This window comes from Mercenaria mercenaria, chromosome 1 (genome assembly GCF_021730395.1).
Source record: "Mercenaria mercenaria strain notata chromosome 1, MADL_Memer_1, whole genome shotgun sequence".
In the NCBI taxonomy this organism is placed as follows: domain Eukaryota; kingdom Metazoa; phylum Mollusca; class Bivalvia; order Venerida; family Veneridae; genus Mercenaria; species Mercenaria mercenaria.
The window spans coordinates 74,013,174-74,035,229 of record NC_069361.1 but is presented as its reverse complement, the minus strand read 5'-3'; the positions used below and the strand labels follow the sequence as shown (position 1 = coordinate 74,035,229).

The 22,056-nt window shown below is 36.7% G+C and overlaps 1 protein-coding gene across 1 annotated transcript in view; it reads left to right on the top strand.

Annotated features, from left to right (window-relative positions):
* The first annotated feature begins 352 nt into the window (after positions 1–352).
* LOC123533994 (aprataxin and PNK-like factor) overlaps positions 353–22,056 on the top strand; it is a 36,180-nt gene continuing 14,476 nt past the window's right edge. Inside the window, exons 1-11 of the mRNA XM_053550939.1 lie at positions 353–682; positions 2,074–2,145; positions 5,166–5,332; positions 6,342–6,376; positions 6,946–6,998; positions 8,572–8,701; positions 10,087–10,177; positions 10,744–10,820; positions 11,327–11,632; positions 14,959–15,104; positions 19,997–20,317. Of these exons, the coding sequence (XP_053406914.1) occupies positions 584–682; positions 2,074–2,145; positions 5,166–5,332; positions 6,342–6,376; positions 6,946–6,998; positions 8,572–8,701; positions 10,087–10,177; positions 10,744–10,820; positions 11,327–11,632; positions 14,959–15,104; positions 19,997–20,317 (1,497 nt within the window). The 5' untranslated portion in view covers positions 353–583. The remainder of the gene's footprint in view (positions 683–2,073; positions 2,146–5,165; positions 5,333–6,341; positions 6,377–6,945; positions 6,999–8,571; positions 8,702–10,086; positions 10,178–10,743; positions 10,821–11,326; positions 11,633–14,958; positions 15,105–19,996; positions 20,318–22,056) is intronic.

Genomic DNA, 22,056 nt, shown 5'->3' with positions numbered 1-22,056 from the left:
ATAAGAGGGGCCAAGGACTGAGCCTTGAGGGACACCTGCTGTGGCAGGTGCTTCGTCGGATTTCATTCCGTCCACGAGTACAAGCTGCTTTCTGCCATCAAGAAGGACCTGATCAATGTGATAACCTGTTTGTTAACGCCGCACTCCTGTAGTTTATATAGTAACTTTAGGTAGCTGACCTTATCAAATGCTTAATTCCTCATAATGCATGTTATTTCATCCTTTTACTCATAGTGTGATAAATGCATTACACTAAGTAATTAGGTAAATCATACAAAACTCCTTTTCGCACTTTAGGCATACCCCTTCTTGGTGTTTAAATTTCTTTGTGTTCAACTGTTTTAGCCGACACTCTTCAATCTTGCGAATGGCGATCCTGCACAGAATTCATTGAATTCGCATCAAAGATATCGCATTAAACCCACATTAGCATGGCCTTTCAACCTTAAATCAATTGATAAGACTGTTAGATACTGTTTGCATTACACAAATACTGTGATCGATTCCTTTATATGATTGCCTGGAGAGCATTTTAGATTGCTAGCGTTGATGACCTAGTTTTCAGTCCAAACAAACACAAAATATGAGTTTGATAACCATAGTGCGTGTCGGGGATGGCAGTGCAAAGCCGATTGCTATCAGTGATGGCAAGACTGTTATTGGTAGAGGTCCTTTTTTGCAGGTTGGTGTTGCACTGAAACTTGTGTTATTCAGTCTAGTCGAGCTAATTATTCCCTCAGTCTGGTGGAGCGACATTGACTCGCAGAAATCTCTTGCCTTCCTTAGTTTTTTCATATAAAGTATTAAGTGGAACCAGGTTGCTAGGGTTCTGGGAACTGAAATTTTAGACCAGAGTCTAGAGGTCTGGTTCCTATTCATACATGGGTTGTCTAGATGCCTGTTAATAAATATGGTCATCTAGACTACAGTAATTTTAGCGTATCTGCACAAGTTATTAGCATATTTTGCTCTTAGTAAGCATGGTGTTCATGATAGGAAGTGTCTAACCATCAGGCAGAGCTTTTCATCGGGAAATTGGAAAGAGACCCTGGCCTTTCAACTTTGGAAATTCATATGCGATAATTGCTTATTTTGGGGAAAAAGCACTTATAAATTTTATTAGAGACAGGGACTTTTTTCCTCCTGTAAAGGTATGTAACAGAGGACACAATTTGGTGGTTTCCAAATTATTGCTTCCTATTTTAGTATTTGTGAAATATAATTTCCAAAAAAAATAGAAAAAATTTACATAAAATTTGGGAAGTTCCTCTGCCACAGTTGGGAAAAATGACCTTATTTTCAATTGGGAAGTAGCTGAATATCGGCCTCTGTTATATAAGGATGTAAAGCCCTGTCTGGTAACTGTACACTAAGCCTTCATTCTAGGCGTCCAGTCACAGCATGGACGCCTAGCGGTTATGGGCTGGGGTTTTTCTAGCCATCCGGTAATCAGTTATATATTTCTGTTAAAATACTGCTCTTTAATTTAGATAATAAATTGCTTATCTTCATATAACCAAATTTGCGTTAATCTAGGTGTCTGGTGACTAGATGGCTAGAACGCAGGGTAGGTGTCCAGTTATCAGAAAAAAAACGCAAAATGTAAAATCTTGTGTTTACGAGATAAGGACAACATTTGTTGATTGTACATGTTTTATTCCATGCATGTCTTTACAATGTTTTTAACAAGAATTACAAATTTTGTTTGAGTTACATCATGCATAACATTATGACATCAGTGCAATAAGCGTGAGATCATTTGATTACAGCCTCTATGAGTAAAGGCAATTTTATTCCATTTGCTTTAAAAGATGTTCAGTTTATCAATTAAATGGACATCAGTCTCATAGGATTTTTGTCTGATTAATATGATATGCAGGTCAAAACATACCTGAACCAAAATGTACCTACATGGTAAAGTCAATGACATATTAAACATTTGTACAGATCATCTTTTCATGAAAAGTATTTAAAGAAAAAAGCAGGAAAGATACGCTTATGCATTTTCATGAGTTTATAAAGACAAAAGTTGTAATTGTGTAAACTTTAAAAAAATGACGCTCTTTGTTACAGGTGACGGATAAACGGGTTTCCAGGAATCATGGAGTACTGGAAGTTTCCGATGGGAAATTGTATCTTACACCTGTAAGTGAATTGGTACTTTCGCAAATTTAGAAATTTAGAATTAGTGAAATTTCTTTTAGAATTAGAACAAAGATGATGCAATACACACACCTTTGTTAGGGATTATGAAGATAGTGGTCAAATTCTGTTCTCACCAAGATTTGTAACCGTGGCCTCCAGATCAGGAGTCAGACACTGTCCACCTGACACCATGGCCTCCAGACCAGTAGCCAGACACTGTCCACCTGACACCGTGCCCTCCAGATCAGGAGTCGGACACTGTCCACCTGACAGCATGGCCTCCAGGTCAGGAGTCGGACACTGTCCACCTGACACCATGGCCTCCAGGTCAGGAGTCAGACACTGTCTACCACCTGACACCATGGCCTCCAGGTCAGGAATCAGACACTGTCCACCTGACACCTGGCCTCCAGGTCAGGAGTCAGACACTGTCCACCTGACAACACGGCCTCCAGATCAGGAGTCAGATACAGTCCACCTGACACCACGGTCTCCAGATCAGGAGTCGGACGCTGTCCACCTGACACCACGGCCTCCAAATCAATAGTTGGACACTGTCCACCTGACACCACGGCCTCCAGATCAGAAGTCAGACACTGTCCACCTGACACCATGGCCTCCAGGTCAGGAGTCAGACACTGTCCACCACCTGACGCCATGGCCTCCAGGTCAGGAGTCAGACACTGTCCACCTGACACCATGGCCTCCAGGTCAGGAGTCAGACACTGTCCACCTGACAACACGGCCTCCAGATCAGGTGTCAGACACTGTCCACCTGACACCACGGCCTCCAGATCAAGAGTCGGACACTGTCCACCTGACACCATGGCCTCCAGATCAGGAGTCACTATCCACCTGACACCATGGCCTCTGAATCAAGTCAGATGCTCTCAGTACCTGCACCCCTGAGACTGAGTGTTCCTGTCCAGTCATTGATGTGACCAAGATAGGTCGGAAATAAATGAAGTCAGAAGCTACAAACAGCCTTAGATTGAGATAGTTGAAATATTCCTGTATTTGTTAAATAGAAGAAAACTGTTGTCAGGGTTTCTGCTGCTATTCGCCAATTCCTTTTTTGGCGAAAATAAAATTAAATTGGCGAAAAAAATATTCCACAGTTAACAATTTTAAATTTGCGTAAAATAAACATCTGTTTTACTACTGGATATTGTACCAAAAAACATCGTTATAGTGCAGTAGAAACGTGCCGACCATCACCGATCAATAATTATACACAGCATGTCACGGATAATCCGATATTTAGCAATACACGAAGACAAAAAATACACCGTGTCGATACCGAATTACACCTCTGGGCATAATTTAAAACTTCGCCGAGTCACGAGTGTTCCTCCACGCACGAACGATTATCAGTCAGTCTGATTCACCAAATTCAGACCCACCTACTATTAGGAAAGCAAATGAAACAAAATACTTGCTGAGCACTTCGTCTAAAACCTCACCCATTTTCCTGATACTAAAACGCAAGTTATTTTTAATATCAAGCCAATTCGCCGAAGTAATCAATAATAATGAAAAGTCGAACATATATTATACATAGATTTGTGCGATAGTAAAATATTACTGTTAAATAAATCTACGTGCTCGTAAATTTCAGTCGCGTATTTCAGCGCGTTCGTAAAATTTCAGCCGAAGAATTGAGATACAAATGGACTAAAGCAGTTTGTTTGGTTCTTTTACGTGCCCAACGTATAGCATTGATACACGGCCCGATGCAAGGGCACCAAAATAAAGAGCTACTTGTACCTTTAGGTGGTATTTTCGCTTTACATTTTATGTATGAAACTTTAAAGAAATTTAGATATATATATATAATGAAATTTAAGCCTTTTTAGAAAGCTTTTCAAAAGTCATAAAATAAAATAAAACACGCTGTTTTGGATCAATGACCTTATATACATTTTGAAATAAAAAGTTAGAAATTAAAGAGCTAAATGTTCATGTTTTAGAAACATCTTAGTAGTGAAAAATGACCATTAAAGGGAGATAATTCAAAACTGGCAAACTATATATAGGGATAGTTTGAAAATGGTTGAGAAGATTAAAACCTATTTTTGATTCAATGTGATATTAGGATAGACTGGTTCAAGAGCAAATTGCGTAGTTAAAGTATGAAATGAAAAAGAGATTGAAAAAAAATGGTATAGATCTATAATTTTGAACTGACTACTTATCTTTACATGATAAATCAATGTTAATGTGTATGCATCTGCTTGTTGAGTTATTTGTGGAATGTAGAAAATAAATTTAAAAAACTGAACTAATTGAGTGATATTATATTCATTCTATTTTTTTCGGCATTATTGATCATCTGCAGCGCGCAACTTTTTCTTTAAAAAATTTAAGTGGCGGAAAAAAAATTCTGCCCAGTGGAAACCCTGTGTTGTGATAGGTCTGTTTGATCCTTTGATAAATTGCAAATGGAATATATTAACATGTGATTAAGAGTTATGTCCAGGTTTTGGAAATTTTTTTCGAACATCACCAAATCATAGAAAGAAAAGAGTTGTTTTACATGAAAATTAAACAGCATATAAAACATATAAATTGTATTGAATTCTGGAAAGGAACTGCATGAAAGAGCCATACTTCTGGACTGTTCACCACCTTTAAACACTCACCATTTTTAAGGAAGTGTTACATGCCTTTGTGTTAATATCCCAGTGATTAAACTTCAAATAACTAGGTTAAACATCGATTTAAACAATTGTTTACTTTTATTTTATTACAAATGGCATTCTTTTATAAAGGGGGACAACTTTGAGAATACTTGAAGTATCCAGTGGTACAGGACAGTGAGGTAAAACATGTATTAGACAGATAGATTGTTAGTAAAAATGTTGTTCTTTTACCAGACATTTCTGTGATTTGGTGATAACTGCTAAACTTTAACCACTGAAGTCAACAAGAAATGACTGTTGTTTTTTAAATACCATTATTGACCTGAATCTTTAAGAAAAACAAAATTGCATGAATACAATATATATTTTTTTCTATAGACGCACACAAACCCGTGTTTTTTCAAAAAGACTTCAAATAGCAGTGTAGAGATCATGAAGAAAGATGACAAACGCTTGTTGGAAAATGGTCACATCTTTGGTCTTCTGCCAGACAGCCTCTATTTCAAAGTTCAGTGTCCAGCTACACAGAATGGAACTAATAAAAGGTTTGTTATCTGTAAAATTTCTGATAATTCTCATACAATCAGCATTTTTAGCTGGACTAATTTGAAGAATATATAGAGCTATTGGACTCACCCATGCGTCAGCATCCCAATTTGGTTAAGTTCTTGTATGTAAGTTGGTATCTCAGTAACCACTTACAGGAATAGATTGAAATTTCACACACTTATAAATTATTCACTGGGAAGAACTGACTTATGCTGCTCAGGTTCTATAACTCTGTTTTGCTGTTTTACAAAATTATGCCACTTTTTCGACATGTATTTTTTCAGTTGACAAGGAGGTTGAATAGTCCAGGGTTGCTGTCCTTCGACAGCTCTTGTTTGATTAAACACCACAAAACTATTCAATTTTCCCAAGTTTGATATGATTGACTATTGGAAGAATAGTTAGTTATTCATCTCACCCAGGCTGCAATGTCATACCTTGGTTAAAGTTTTGTTTGCACGGTTATAAAACTCATATCTCAGAAACCATTGAATGTATTGGATTGTCTCCTAGTCATCAAACCTACTGAAACAACTAAGTTTGGTAACTCTTGGTTGAATTAATTCAAATTTGGGCAGTTTTCAACTTTGAAAATTAGCATTGTCAAGGGTCTAGCTAGGTCCAATGTTTTTGGAGAAGTCACTTCTCTCTCAAGCTGATTTAGGGAGAAGTGGGAAGACTTCTTCGATTTTTTTATTTCTACCTCAACGCTGTTGAGTGATTCTAAAGTTGGCTATAATTTTCTTGTTTCTAGATAAAAAAAATTGATGTGACCATTCATTTTCTTAGTTACATCATTTCCCATACAGTGGTTATTGTTTCATTACAAAATTCTGAAAAAAAGTTGTTTTCAACAATTCAAGCTGATGCTGTAAATCTAACCCACCGAATTTTGGTTATATCTTTTATGAATGCAGAATGAAAGTGTTTTACTAAACTTGTGGTTTAAAATGTTTTTAAAAGTAGTTACTTACCATATTCAAACTGGATTTCATATATTTTCAGCAAAGCAAAGAATGAAGAGGAGGAAATGAGTGAAGGTAATATAATTGAGTTTAACCCTTACCCTGAACACCTCATTCCTGATGGAAAACATGGCCACGAGGGTATGAGAGAAGAGGCCAGTTTCCCTTTTAATGCTGAGCGCCAAGCAAGGGAGCTACTGGTATCATTTTTCAGGTCTTTGGTATGACGCGGTCGGGGATCAAACCTTCGACCTTCCACACTCGAAGCAGACGCTCTACCACTAGGCTATCGAGGCGGTAAATCAACTTCCATTTGCAGTTGCTGAGATACTCTTGCTTGTCTGCAAATTTATATTTAAATTTTATTTACCGGTAATATATTCTTGGTCAAAATTGCACTTGTCCTGCAGGGTGGGTTGACTAGAAGAAGGGCAAGTTCAACTCACCCCAATCTGATTTCCACTCATACTTAAGAGTGGATGAGTGAAGCTGTCAAGCCCTGGATATTTATCAAACAAAAACAATCTTATGACGTGAAGTATGTCAGTATTATTTCTATGAGTGGCAGTTAGCCTAGCTTATGTTTGGTGTTTGTTTTATCTAAATATTGTAGTGCTGTGAAAGATAAGTTCTTCATATTTCAGAAGAGGAAGAGCCAAAAGAGGAAGAGTCTCCACAGAAACCTAAACCCTGGCAGGTGTGTATTTACCATAACATTTTATGTGTGTGTGTGGGGGGGATTGACACCTATTTAGCAGAAGGGGGCTTTTACATTTGCCAATTTGTCTGTCTGTCTGTTCATCCAACAAATTTGTCATGTAAATATCTCAAAATGTATTTGACTCATTAAACTATGTAGGAATGTTATTCAGCATTTGAATTTTATATCTGGGATTTTGGTTGGGAATTTACTTTGTGAGACAATACTTATGACCTTGCACTTAGTTAAAACTATGCATAAAAGGCGTAAACGTTTTGTGTTGCTCATATTTTGAAATTATTAGAACCAGTCGCGAAACTGTATGGGAAAAGAACATAAGAATCTTACGGGCATTTCTGCATTACAGTAGTATTACAGATAGTGATAGATAATTTGAGAGATCTGTGTCTTACAGACACACATCTAGTTTTATGCTTAATTGTGGGATTTAAGCAGTTCCAGTGTCTTGAGTTGGGGTTATTAAATTTTAGAATCTAATTCTCTCCTAATTAAATGTAGAATCTTGTCAGAGTTTGGTTCCTTTACATGTGCATGTAGACTAAGACATTTTCATATACAGAAGTAATTCATCTGGTTGTAGGTTAGTCCTATATCATGGTTGTTCCTCTCCTCTGTATTAGGGGCCACTTATAGGCCTCTCCCCCTCAGAAAATTTCTTTCATACTAATCATACCATGCAGTTCCTTAAATTTGACCTTACATTAAGAGTTTGACTCCCTTTTCCCTAAATACCTAGCTGTAATACCCCCAAAATAATAGGCCATTATCCAGTCCCCTTTCCCTCTTAGTACAGACTATGCTGTATATGTATGCAATTATATGTTATGTGATGTTTCCTTATCAAATAAAACTTGAAAATTGTCACAGGCAGGTGTTATAAAACACAAAAATATTAGGAAAAAATACTGTTTTGCAGACCTTATGAAACCCATTGTAGAAAAAGGGCTTCAAGTCTCAGTTTCTGGTCAATGAAGAATTTTCCATTCTTATATTTGTCTAAAAAAGATAAACGACTATGAACTTCAGGCACTGGTTTTGTTAACTGGCTTTTATATAGCTGTAAAAAGGAAGTCAAATTTGTCAAAAGAACCAAACAAATGAATTCACAGGTTAGAATCCCTGTTTTAAGAGACCAGAATATTACATTTTCAGTGCTAAGTTTCTAATAAGATGTTCTTTTCACATTGCTGTTACCAACAAACAAGACATACATTTGTATTTATAGGATTTTGACCTTGAAAGAATGAGAAGTCTTTAATAATTGTGGTGGACTACTTTTCCAGTGATTTTATGGTGGGGTCAATACAAGAGATATATTAATTCCAATGAAAAAACAAAATTCCAACTCATTTTTTCTCCACAAATTCTTATCCCAACAAAATAGTAATTTTGCACAAAACTACAAAATTTTATGCCCACAAGAATGAATTATTTCACAATATGGCAAACACTTTTTTTAGACCACAAGAATCCATGCTTGAGGGTGCCTGTTTATAAAGACTTCGAATTTTACTGTTTAATTTAATTGTTAATTTTGCACTTGGAGCAGACGGTAAAGACTGATGATGGGAAGGAGATGACATTGCCGCTAGAGAAGAAAAGGGCATTGCCTGCCTGGATGGTGCAGATGGCGAAAGCAGCCCCACCTGTCGCTAAACAAGCTCCAGCTAGACAAACAGGTAGGATATTTATTTTCCAGACATGATTTTTAACTTCCATTAATTAAACATTCATATAGATTTGTTCTGTAGAAATAACAGTTACTTTGTTGAGATTTATTTATTTTATATACCTCCAAATTTTTTGACTGAAATACAACCTCTGTTTCGCTAAAGAATACAAAACCCTTTGTTAAGTACCCATCAGATACAGAAAAATGCTAAATGGTCAGACAGTGTATTTTAGTTGTGGCATTCCATTTGTCAAAATGTTCAAAGTCTTAAACAAGTTTTCAGCCTTGCTGGCCCTTATGCAGTCCTTCTTTAGCTGATATTACAGCAGAAATAGTTATATGTATATGATAAAAGGGTCATTAAAGCAGTGCCTTAGTCTTCAATGATGCACTTGGCTCTCATGGATATGGGCCTGGCAAAGTCCACTCAAGCCAAATGCAGCATTGCAGATCAAGTTACTGATATACCGGTAATAATCCTATTTAGTTCATTAGTTCATTTACTATGAAAGATCCAAGCTTAATTTACCAGTAAAGTTGAAATTTGTATTTTTATTTGGTCTTGTTCATCCGTCCGAAATTTGTGACACGCCTAGCTAAAAAGTATTTGATACAAATTGATGAAACCTTGCATGAGTCTTTATCATGATATAAACTTGCGCATCTCCTATTTTTCGTCTGATTCCAATGATGTTAGTTCATGAAACTGTGCAGGAGTCTTTATCATGATGTGACCTTGCACACTTGGCATTCATCTTGAGATTTCAATGCTAATTACAGAGTTATGGCCCTTGAAATAGCCAAAATAGTAGATTCTTTGTTTGTGATGCTCATAGCTCAAGAAGCATATGGCCTAGAATAATGAATCCTTTATATAAAATGTTTGTTGAGGCTATACCCCCGTAAGACTGCACACATTTCAATTATTGCCCCTTTTTTGTGACAAGCACACCCTGTGTCATACAGACACATTCTAGTTGAGAAAAGAAATTGTAACCTAGGAAGACAAATTCAATCTATTAAAAGATGAGGTACTAAAAATGAAAGTTCTGCCTCAAATGTGATAAATTGATTCAGGTCTAATTTTTATTAAAGAGGTGCTCATTTCATCCTAAAAGTAATATTGTAGAAAGGAATAGAAAAGTGTCTGGCATCCCACAGTAACAGTCTATGATTTGAGTTGTTACAAATGGATAAAGAGCCTTAAATCTTGTAACCTTTATCAGTTACAAATCGTGAACAAGGTTGGCCAGATAGTCAGTGAAGAGTAACCGTTAGTCTTGTATTTTGTAAGATGTCTGGTACATATACATATAAGCAGATAATGATCTGTGCACACAATGCACCAACATTTTTAAATTGGTAAACTAAAGGTATCCTGTTTATTTACAGCAAAAACACCTACCAAACGGAAAAAGGATGACGATGATTATTCTCCAGCCAAAAAGAAAACACCAGCACGGGGAGAAACAAGCCGACGAAGGTAATTCCTTAACATTTTAGTATGACAAGTATGAAACTAGTATTATCAAGAGAAGTGTTAAAAACCTAAAATAAACTATACTCATATATACCTATTGAAGTGTTTTCTTTTTTTCCCCAAGGAGTAACATCATTTTAGGTATCAGATAATTTCTGGATTCTGATAATGATGTTGGTTTGTTTAATCGAAGCCAAGTGTTCTCTTGTGGTTCAGATAAAGCAGCTATTCAAATAGATATTATGCATCTTTACATGGTTAGCAAATCACTACCAGTACTTCTAATATTTATTTTGTTAGAGCTATAAAGGGAGGTAATCACGAAAAACAGATCAATAATATTTAGAGCTGTAAAGGGAGGCAATAATGAACAGTGTATTCAAAAATATTTACACTAAGTAAATCAATATTCCATACTTTGGCAGATATATGAGAAAACAATTATCAAAAATAGGATTTATCAAAAAATAGAGGTATTTTGTATCCATAACAAAACATGTGGCAGTCACAATCTTAACAAAGCATTATAAGGTCAAGTTGAATAGAGGGATTATTTTTTGTGTTTTAAGGAAGACGGAAAGTGAAGAAGATGAAGATTATGATGTTGAAGAAGACGAGGAGGAAGAAAAAATTACAACAAAACGAGGTAGGAATATTAAGAGATTCTGTTTCTGGTCTCCATGGCTCAGTTCTTGACTAGGAAGCGCTTTTCTTGTACTACAGTTGTTACCAGTCTTTTGTGGATAATAGAAATCATGTAGGGCTTCATCCAGTATGCCTGCAGTACTGAGGTACTGAGTAGGATTGTGGTTCTGCCTGGATGATATCCCATTACTGCAATAATAAACAGCTTTGTCTTTCTAAAACTTTTGAAAAATGGCGCAAGCACCCCCACCCCCCAACGTTCCAACACACACACAAAAATATTTAGCTTGTAAAATAAACTATTGCATGTATGATGTTTATTGCTCAAAATCTGACTTTGAATCCAGTAAAGATTTTTTTAAATTTTACATTTATTACAGATTAGAGCTTTTCCTCTTATCATTTTGTTACATTATACCTGTTACAATTTGCATTTTGTTGCAGCTACCATCAGTTTTGTAACATAAGTGCAGATGATATATTTTCTGTTTAACGTTACAATTTTAGGTCGAGGAACAACAAAAAAGAAGTATAATGACGCCAGTGACGATGACTTGGATGATGACTGGGAGGCTGAGGAGGAATACAAGCCGAAGAAGCGAACCCCGGCCAAATCTCGACATACTCCTAGAGCCAAGCCAAAACCCCGCAGGAAAGCTAGAGAGTCGAGTGAAGAGGAATCGGAGGAAGATTTGCCAAAAAAGAAGCGTGGAGGGAAGGCTCGAAGGGCAAGAGGTGGTTCTTCAGAAGATGAAATGCCAAGCACGTCCGCCAGGGCAACACGAGGTGCTAGAGCTAAACGGAAAAGCTATGGTTAGTTTTCTTATAAACCTTCTTTTACATATTTGCATGTTTCGTTGTTTTCTCTTTCTTACTTCAGTTCAAGCTCTTTTTAAATAAATTATACCTTATTTGAATGATAAATTAAAATGTTTCTCAATAGAAATAAATAAACCCCACTGAAACAGCAGATATTATCGCATAAATTAAATTTTCTGAAATTTCAAACCAGTCTGATTATGTTAAGTTATATCTCAGCAGAAGTCATAATTTAATCCAATAAACTGATTTAAAAGTGAGTTTTTGCAAGGAGTATCTTCTGAAAATAAACAAGCGAAGTTGGCAAAAATTTATTTTTCGCATACATTTTTGAGCTACAGTCAGTGAATGGAATAATAGTCTGGCTTCTTTAGGCAGATGGTTGCTTAGTACAGTTTGCAATTGGAACAAAAAATCAGTGTAGGAAGTTAGCTGACTGGATGCTTTTGGGAAGTGGCTATTTAATGCAAGTGGTCAATAAAGCAGTTTCAGCTATGTTTATAGCCACAATTGGGATGCTTGACCCTGCCTGTTTCAACTGCTGCCATGTTTTCCATGCCATCCAGCCACTTTACCTATCATATTTTTAGCTCACCTGTCACAAAGTGACAAGGTGAGCTTTTGTGATCGTGCGGTGTCCGTCGTCCGTGCGTCCGTCCGTAAACTTTTGCTTGTGACCACTCTAGAGGTCACATTTTTCATGGGATCTTTATGAAAGTTGGTCAGAATGTTCATCTTGATGATATCTAGGTCAAGTTCGAAACTGGGTCACGTGCCATCAAAAACTAGGTCAGTAGGTCTAAAAATAGAAAATCCTTGTGACCTCTCTAGAGGCCATATATTTCACAAGATCTTCATGAAAATTGGTCAGAATGTTCACCTTGATGATATCTAGGTCAAGTTCGAAACTGGGTCACATTCCATCAAAAACTAGGTCAGTAGGTCTAAAAATAGAAAAACCTTGTGACCTCTCTAGAGGCCATATATTTCACAAGATCTTCATGAAAATTGGTCAGAATGTTCACCTTGATGATATCTAGGTCAAGTTCGAAACTGGGTCATGTGCCGTCAAAAACTAGGTCAGTAGGTCAAATATTAGAAAAACCTTGTGACCTCTCTAAAGGCCATATTTTTCATTGGATCTGTATGAAAGTTGGTCTGAATGTTCATCTTGATGATATCTAGGTCAAGTTCGAAACTGGGTCACCTGCGGTCAAAAACTAGGTCAGTAGGGCTAAAAATAGAAAAACCTTGTGACCTCTCTAGAGGCCATATATTTCATGAGATCTTCATTAAATTGGTCAGAATGTTCATCTTGATGATATCAAGGTCAAGTTTGAAAGTGGGTCACGTGCCGTCAAAAACTAGGTCAGTAGGTCAAATAATAGAAAAACCTTGTGACCTCTCTAGAGGCCATATATTTCACAAGATCTTCATGAAAATTGGTCAGAATGTTCATCTTGATGATATCTAGGTCAAGTTCGAAACTGGGTCACGTTCCTTCAAAAACTAGGTCAGTAGGTCTAAAAATAGAAAAACCTTGTGACCTCTCTAGAGGCCAAATATTTCACAAGATCTTCGTGAAAATTGGTCAGAATTGTCACCTTGATGATATCTAGGTCAAGTTCGAAACTGGGTCACGTGCCATCAAAAACTAGGTCAGTAGGTCAAATAATAGAAAAACCTTGTGACCTCTCTGAAGGCCATATTTTTCATGGGATCTGTATGAAAGTTGGTCAGAATGTTCATCTTGATGATATCTAGGTCAAGTTCGAAACTTGGTCACCTGCGGTCAAAAACTAGGTCAGTAGGGCTAAAAATAGAAAAACCTTGTGACCACTCTAGAGGCCATATATTTCATGAGATCTTCATGAAAATTGGTCAGAATGTTCATCTTGATTATATCTAGGTCAAGTTCGAAACTGGGTCACGTGCCATCAAAAACTAGGTCAGTAGGTCAAATAATAGAAAAACCTTGTGACCTCTCTAGAGGCCATATTTTTCATGGGATCTGTAAGAAAGTTGGTCAGAATGTTCACCTTGATGATGTCTAGGTCAAGTTCGAAAGTGGGTCACGTGCCGTCAAAAACTAGGTCAGTAGGTCAAATAATAGAAAGACCTTATGACCTCTCTAAAGGCCATATTTTTCATGGGATCTATATGAAAATTGGTCTGAATGTTCATCTTGATGATATCTAGGTCAAGTTCGAAACAGGGTCATGTGCGGTCAAAAACTAGGTCAGTAGGTCTAAAAATAGAAAAACCTTGTGACCTCTCTAGAGGCCATACTTGTGAATGGATCTCCCTAAAAATTGGTCAGAATGTTCATCTTGATGATATCTAGGTCAAGTTTGAAACTGGGTCATGTGCCGTAAAAAACTAGGTCAGTAGGTCAAATAATAGAAAAACCTTTTGACCTCTCTAGAGGCCATACTTTTCATGGGATCTGTATGAAAGTTGGTCTGAATGTTCATCTTTATGCTATGTAGGTCAAATTTGAAACTGGGTCAACTGCTATCAAAAACTAGGCCAGTAGGTCTAAAATTATTAAAATCTTTTGACCTCTCTAGAGGCCATATTTTTCAATGGATCTTCATGAAAATTGATCTGAATATTCACCTTGATGTTATCTAGGTCAGTTTCAAAACTGGGTCACGTGCGGTCAAAAACTAGGCCAGTAGGTATAAAAATAGAAAAACCTTGTGACCTCTCTAGAGGCCATATTTTTCATGAGATCTTCATGAAAATTAGTGAGAATGTTCACCTTGATGATATCTATATAAAGTTCAAAACAGGGTCACGTACCTTCGAAAACTAGGTCAATAGGTCAAATAATAGAAAAACCTTGTGACCTCTCTAGAGACCATATTTTTCAATGGATCTTCATGAAAATTGGTCAGAATTTTTATCTTGATAATATCTAGGTCAAGTTCAAAACTGGGTCACATGAGCTCAAAAACTAGGTCACTATGTCAAATAATAGAAAAAAGGACGTCATACTCAAAACTGGGTCATGTGGGAAGAGGTGAGCGATTCAGGACCATCATGGTCCTCTTGTTGAAATTGAATCCTTGAGAGATGCCTGTACAGTTTTTGGCTTCGCATCATGGTGTGTGCACGCTGGTAACAGGTACTAATGAAATGTTTAAATTAAATCAATTGATAAAACTGTATCATGCGCAATATAGAAACGGAAGTCGTCAACATGATTGTTGAAAAGTGCAGCAACTGCTATGGTACTACTTCTTTTTAAAACATTACCCATTTTACCTCGCCGTTTTTGTGCTCTAGATATAACACTGTATATTTATATTGAACAGTTGATGATTTTGTTGATTTCTCTGATGATGAGGACATTGCTAAGGGTTCACTGTCTAAAGATGAAGACAGCGACTTTATTTTAGATGAGCAAGAGGAATCAGCTAGTGATTGGGAAATGGACAGTAAAAAATCTTCCCAGAAAAAGGTAAGAACTTGTAAACTGATCATTTCGAAACATGCAATCTTGCTTTCGTTTGTTTATTTGATACAATATCAAGGTTATTATGTCTCCCCACCTGTGGGGGAGACATATTGTTTTTGCCCTGTCCGTCCGTCCTTCCGTATGTCACACTTCATTTCCGATCAATAACTGGAGAACCATTTGACTTAGAACCTTCAAACTTTATAGGATGGCAGGGCTTATGGGTTAAGGTTAAGGTCACAGGGGCCTGAACATGGAAAACCATTTCCGATCAATAACTTGAGATTCACTTGACCCAGAATGTTGAAACTTTATAGGATGATTGGTCATGCAGAGTAGATGACCCCTATTGATTTTGGGGTCACTAATAAAGGTCAAGGTCACAGGGGCCTGAACATGGAAAACCATTTCCGATCAATAACTTGAGAACACTCGACCCAGAATGTTGAAACTTCATAGGATGATTGGACATGCAAAGTAGATGACCCCTATTGATTTTGGGGTCACTAATAAAGGTCAAGGTCACAGGGGCCTGAACATGGAAAACCATTTCCGATCAATAACTTGAGAACACTCGACCCAGAATGTTGAAACTTCATAGGATGATTGGACATGCAAAGTAGATGACCCCTATTGATTTTGGGGTCACTAATAAAGGTCAAGGTCACAGGGGCCTGAACATGGAAAACCATTTCCGATCAATAACTTGAGAACACTTGACCCAGAATGTTGAAACTTCATAGGATGATTGGACATGCAAAGTAGATGACACCTATGGTTTTTGGGGTCACTCTATTAAGGTCAGGGTCGCAGCAAACAGAACATGGAAATCCATTTCCAGTCAGTAACTTGAGAACCACTCGACCCTGAATGTTGAAACTTCATAGGGTGATAGGAGTTACAGAGTAGATGACCCCTGTTGTTTTTGGGGTCACACCATCAAAATTTAAGGTCACAGGGGGCTGAACATAGAATATTCTTTTCAATCAATAACTTGAGAACCACTTGACCCAGAATGTTGAAACTATATAGGATGATTGGACATGCAGAGTAGGTGACCCCTACTGATTTTGGGTCACTTGATCAAAGGTCAAGGTCACAGGGGTCTGAACATGGAAAACCGTTTCCAGTTCATAACTTGAGAACCACTAAGCCCAGAATGTTGAAACCTTGTGGAATAATTGGACATGCCAAGTAGATGATTCCTATTGCAGCCGACCATCAGTGTCGCTTTGATTTTTGCTCCTGTCCCCTATTGACTTCCTGCCTATATGACTATGCATTGGGGGAGACATGCGCTTTTCTACAAAAGCATCTTCTAGATAATCTAGAGCAGTATTTCAGTTTCTGTGAAATTAAATTTCATTTTCAAAAAATTTTGTGGTTTTGGTCAAAATTTTATTGGGGATACAGAATGAATGTGAATTTTACTTGTTTGTTAGTATTAAATTTTGGGATTGACTCAATCTGATTGAAATCATCTCCTCAGTAATGCTACGCACGAAGATCTGACGGTGGTCAGTTCAACACTGCTTTTGCACTGTATCAGATTTCCGAAAACGGTATAGTTCAGCCAATGTAATCACTTGTTTATATTTATGTAGGCTCGACCGTCAAAATGACACTGCCCATTTGTGCTTTGAGTGCTAACAAAACTGTTTTGGAAAAAGTTAAAAAAAAAGAACTAAAACCTAAACAAGTGGATGTTTTTCACGAAATAATGAACGGGAAAGATTGTGTCACTTAACTTTCAATGCGGTCATCATAAGAATTATAAACGCGTGTTAAATGTACTGACCTTCAGATTTTGGATAAAAAATTATCTTTCTTTCAAATTGAAGTTTGGTCATACTATGAACATTTGAATATGAACTTTGTTTCTAATCTATTTCAAAATGCCATATCAAGAAAAAAAGATAATCGTGTTGGGAATCGAACCCGGACAGCCTAAGCAATAAAGAAGTTTTCCGCTGTCATTACCAATAATGCTATGGAGGATTTAGTGTTGAATGCAAGTTAAATATAGATATTTAGAATGGAGGCAGTTTACCTCAAGTAAAGCGCTACAAACGCTTTTCAATTTTTATCATAAAAAGTAGTTAAAACAACTAATTCTCATGTGTTTCCATAACATATAGTCTGTCAGTAATTAAGTTCCAAAGCATTCTTAAGAAACATGGCATTAATTTCCAGATATCTCATTGATTTCCAGATATCTAAAAAAAAATTAAAAATCGTTGTCGAACAATCTGGACACTTAAAAAATTGGGATCCCAGGCTCATGAGGCTAAATATAGATTTTTTTTTTTTTTACTTCTACTTTCACTTTCAAAAACTTGAAAGCAAGGCGTTGATTGGTTAGTGGAAAGGTCGCGAGAAGGTGACCTCTGACGGGTCACTGTCAGATACTCATGCGTAACGTTATTGAGGAGATGATTTAAATCAGGAGTACAAAATACTGCAGAGTCATTCCATTTTGGAAGCATGAAATTTGGTGGCCAACATGGGTATTTTGTGTCGGGGGATACTACTTTGACGATTTCAGCTGATAAAGTCATTGAGAATTGCATTTGTTTGTTGGGCTTTCATGGTGTGGATTGACACAATTATTAATCCAAGAAAATTAGTCCCCTACAAAAATTATTGGTTTCACTGTAGTTGCTACTTAATTGTGTTGAAATTATATTGAGTATGGAAAGCAGGAAAGGGTGGTAATGGAACATCATTGATAGCAAATCTTAGATTAATGAAAATTGTTCAGTAATGGGGTTGGGATGAAGTTTGTTCTGCTTATGTTTTAATCATTCATTCAGAAATTATCTAGGGAAAATATTTTTGCATTACATAATATTTTAATGGAGCTTGCTTAATACCATTTTTTAGCTCGACTATTCGAAGAAAAGTCTAGCTATTCTACTCACCCTGGCGTCGGCGTCGGCGTCACACCTTGGTTAAGTTTTTGCATGCAAGTACATACAGCCATCAATTAAAGGCATATAGCTTTGAAACTTATTTTTTCTTTTTCTAGGTCAATTACCAACCTCACTGGGTCAAGTCCCATAACTCTGACATGTATTTTGAGGAAATTATGCCCCCTTTTGGACTTAGAAAATTTTGGTTAAAGTTTTACATGGAAGTTAATATCTCCAAAACTAATGCAGATATTGATTTGAAACTTCACATGTGTCTTCGGGGTTATAAAACTAGTTGATAGCAGCAAGTCCCATAACTCTGACTTTCATTTTGGCCAAATTATGCCCCCTTTTGGACTTTGAAAATTCTGGTTAAAGTTTTGCGTGCAAGTACATACAGCTATTTCTAAAAGGCATATAGATTTGAAACTTATTTTTTCTTTTTCTAGCTCAATAACCAACCTCTCTGGGTCAAGTCCCATAACTCTGACATGTATTTTGAGCAAATTATGCCCCCTTTTGGACTTAGAAAATTCTGGTTAAAGTTTTACATGGAAGTTAATATCTCCAAAACTAATGCAGATATTGATTTGAAACTTCACATGTGTCTTCGGGGTTATAAAACTAGTTGATAGCAGCAAGTCCCATAACTCTGACTTTCATTTTGGCCAAATTATGCCCCCTTTTGGACTTTGAAAATTCTGGTTAAAGTTTTGCGTGCAAGTACATACAGCTATTTCTAAAAGGCATATAGATTTGAAACTTATTTTTTCTTTTTCTAGCTCAATTACCAACCTCTCTGGGTCAAGTCCCATAACTCTGACATGTATTTTGAGCAAATTATGCCCCCTTTTGGACTTACAAAATTTTGGTTAAAGTTTTACATGCAAGTTAATATCTCCAAAACTAATGCAGATATTGATTTGAAACTTCACATGTGTCTTCGGGGTTATAAAACTAGTTGATAGCAGCAAGTCCCATAACTCTGACTTTCATTTTGGCCAAATTATGCCCCCTTTTGGACTTTGAAAATTTTGGTTAAAGTTTTACATGCAAGTGACTAACTCCAAAACTAATGCAGATATTGATTTGAAACTTCACACGTGTCTTCGGGGTTATAAAACTAGTTGATAGCAGCAAGTCGCATAACTCTGACCTTCATTTTGGCCAAATTATGCCCCCTTTAAGACTTAGAAAATTCTGGTTAAAGTTTTGCGTTAAAGTTTTGCGTGCAAGTACATACAGCTATTTCTAAAAGGCATATAGATTTGAAACTTATTTTTTCTTTTTTTAGATCAATTACCAACCTCACTGGGTCAAGTCCCATAACTCTGACATGTTTTTCGAGCAAATTATGCCCCCTTTTAGACTTAGAAAATTTTGGTTAAAGTTTTACATGGAAGTTATTATCTCCAAAACTAATGCAGATATTGATTTGAAACTTCACATGTGTCTTCGGGGTTATAAAACTAGTTGATAGCAGCAAGTCCTATAACTCTGACCTTCATTTTGGCCAAATTATGCCCCCTTTTGGACTTAGCAAATTCTGGTTAAAGTTTTGCGTGCAAGTACATACAGCTATTTCTAAAAGGCATATAGATTTGAAACTAATTTTTTCTTTTTCTAGATCAATTACTAACCTCACTGGATCAAGTCCCATAACTCTGGCATGTATTTTGGGCAAATTATGCCCCCTTTTGGACTTAGAAAATTCTGGTTAAAGTTTTACATGCAAGTTTCTATCTCCAAAACTAATGCAGATATTGAATTGAAACTTCACATGTACCTTCGAGGTTATAAAACTAGCTAAGAGCAGCAAGTCCCATAACTGATATGCATTTTGGTCAAATTATTCCCCCTTTTGAACTTAAAACTCTTTTGATTTTAACCTTTTTGGGTAATATTTTCCTGCTTCTGGGACAATATTTCGAATAGTCGAGCTTGGCTGTCATAGGGACAGCTCTTGTTATTTTTGCCTTAAAGAATCAGGGAACTCCCAGCAGAAGATCTTCTCGCACAGTTGGCAGAAGAAAAAAGTACAAAGACTCTGATGAAGAATCGGTCTCAGAAGATGAATATGTCCCACGCTCCACTAGAAAGAGACAAAGAGGAACTAAACACCGTGGACATGGGCGGCGGAGAAAGAAATCGTCGAGTGAAGAAGATGAATCTAGTTCAGATGATTACGTAGCACCAAAACGAGATCCTAAAACTAAGAAACGAAAAGATTCCGGATCAGAAGAAGAGTCGGAAGAAGAAACTCCAAAAAAGAAAGCGCTGGCTAAGAAGGAAAAGAAAAAAGAGGTAACATTATATTATGTAAGGACACAATAAGTATATTGTTTGTTTTTCATTTCGCAATAACTTATCAGCAGGCAGGTATAAATTTTATTAGCTCACCTGTCACATAGTGACAGGGTGAGCTTTTGTGATCGCCCTTCGTCCGTTGTCCGTCCACAATTTCTTGTGAACAAGATAGAGACAACATTTTGCAAGCAATTTTGATCAAACTTGTACAAAACTTGTATTGGCATGATATCTCAGTTCCTTTCAAAAACTGGCCAAAACCCATCATGGGTTCTAGAGTTATTAGGGCTGTCATTGATTGGGTCTTAGGCGTATCGACGATACCGATATATCAGAAGACAAATATCGACGATACATCGATATATTGATTATTAAGTTAGATTAACGACCTATTTGTTCATATGCATACAATATACCTTCCTGTAAATGCTATTTTAAGTTTTATTGCCTACTTTCCATATTTCTGTTTGATTGTGTTGTATTTGTATTTATGAAATAAAAGAAATACATAAAAATTAATAACATCTTTCATTTTTATTTTGCCTTCACTCCTTTTTTGCATTTATCCAAATTTACAACTTTTTGAACTTTAGTTGTTTTTTAGGGTCTGGGTGTTTATTTGGGTAGTTTTTTTCTCTCTGTAAAATATCGATTTTTGAAAATGGGAATCGATAATCGATCGACAAAAAAATATCGTTGATACATCGATATCGTTTCTATCGATGACAGCCCTAAGAGTTATTGCCCCTTAAAGGGCCAGAATTTGCTATTTTTGTGCATCAACAATTTCTTGTCTGCACGATAGTGGTTTCATTTATGATTTTTAGCTCACCTGTCACAAAGTGACAAGGTGAGCTTTTGTGATCGTGCGGTGTCCGTCGTCCGTCCGTCAGTGCATCCGTCCGTAAACTTTTGCTTGTGACCACTCTAGAGGTCACATTTTTCATGGGATCTTTATGAAAGTTGGTCAGAATGTTTATCTTGATGATATTTAGGTCAAGTTCGAAACTGGGTTACGTGCCATCAAAAACTAGGTCAGTAGGTCTAAAAATAGAAAAACCTTGTGACCTCTCTAGAGGCCATATATTTCACAAGATCTTCATGAAAATTGGTCAGAATGTTCATCTTGATGATATCTAGGTCAAGTTCGAAACTGGGTCACGTGCCTTCAAAATCTAGGTCAGTAGGTCTAAAAATAGAAAAACCTTGTGACCTCTCTAGAGGCCATATATTTCACAAGATCTTCATGAAAATTGGTCAGAATGTTCACCTTGATGATATCTAGGTCAAGTTCGAAACTGGGTCACATGAGCTCAAAATCTAGGTCAGTAGGTCAAATAATAGAAAAACCTTGTGACCTCTCTGAAGGCCATATTTTTCATGGGATCTGTATGAAAGTTGGTCTGAATGTTCATCTTGTTGATATCTAGGCCAAGTTCGAAACTGGGTCATGTGCGGTCAAAAACTAGGTCAGTAGGTCTAAAAATAGAAAAACCTTGTGACCTCTCTAGAGGCCATATTTTTCATGAGATCTTCATGAAAATTGGTCAGAATGTTCACCTTGATGATATCTAGGTCAGGTTCGAAAGTGGGTCACATGCCATCAAAAACTAGGTCAGTAGGTCAAATAATAGAAAAACCTTGTGACCTCTCTAGAGGCCATATTTTTCATGGGATCTGTATGAAAGTTGGTCTGAATGTTCACCTTGATGATATCTAGGTCAAGTTCGAAAGTG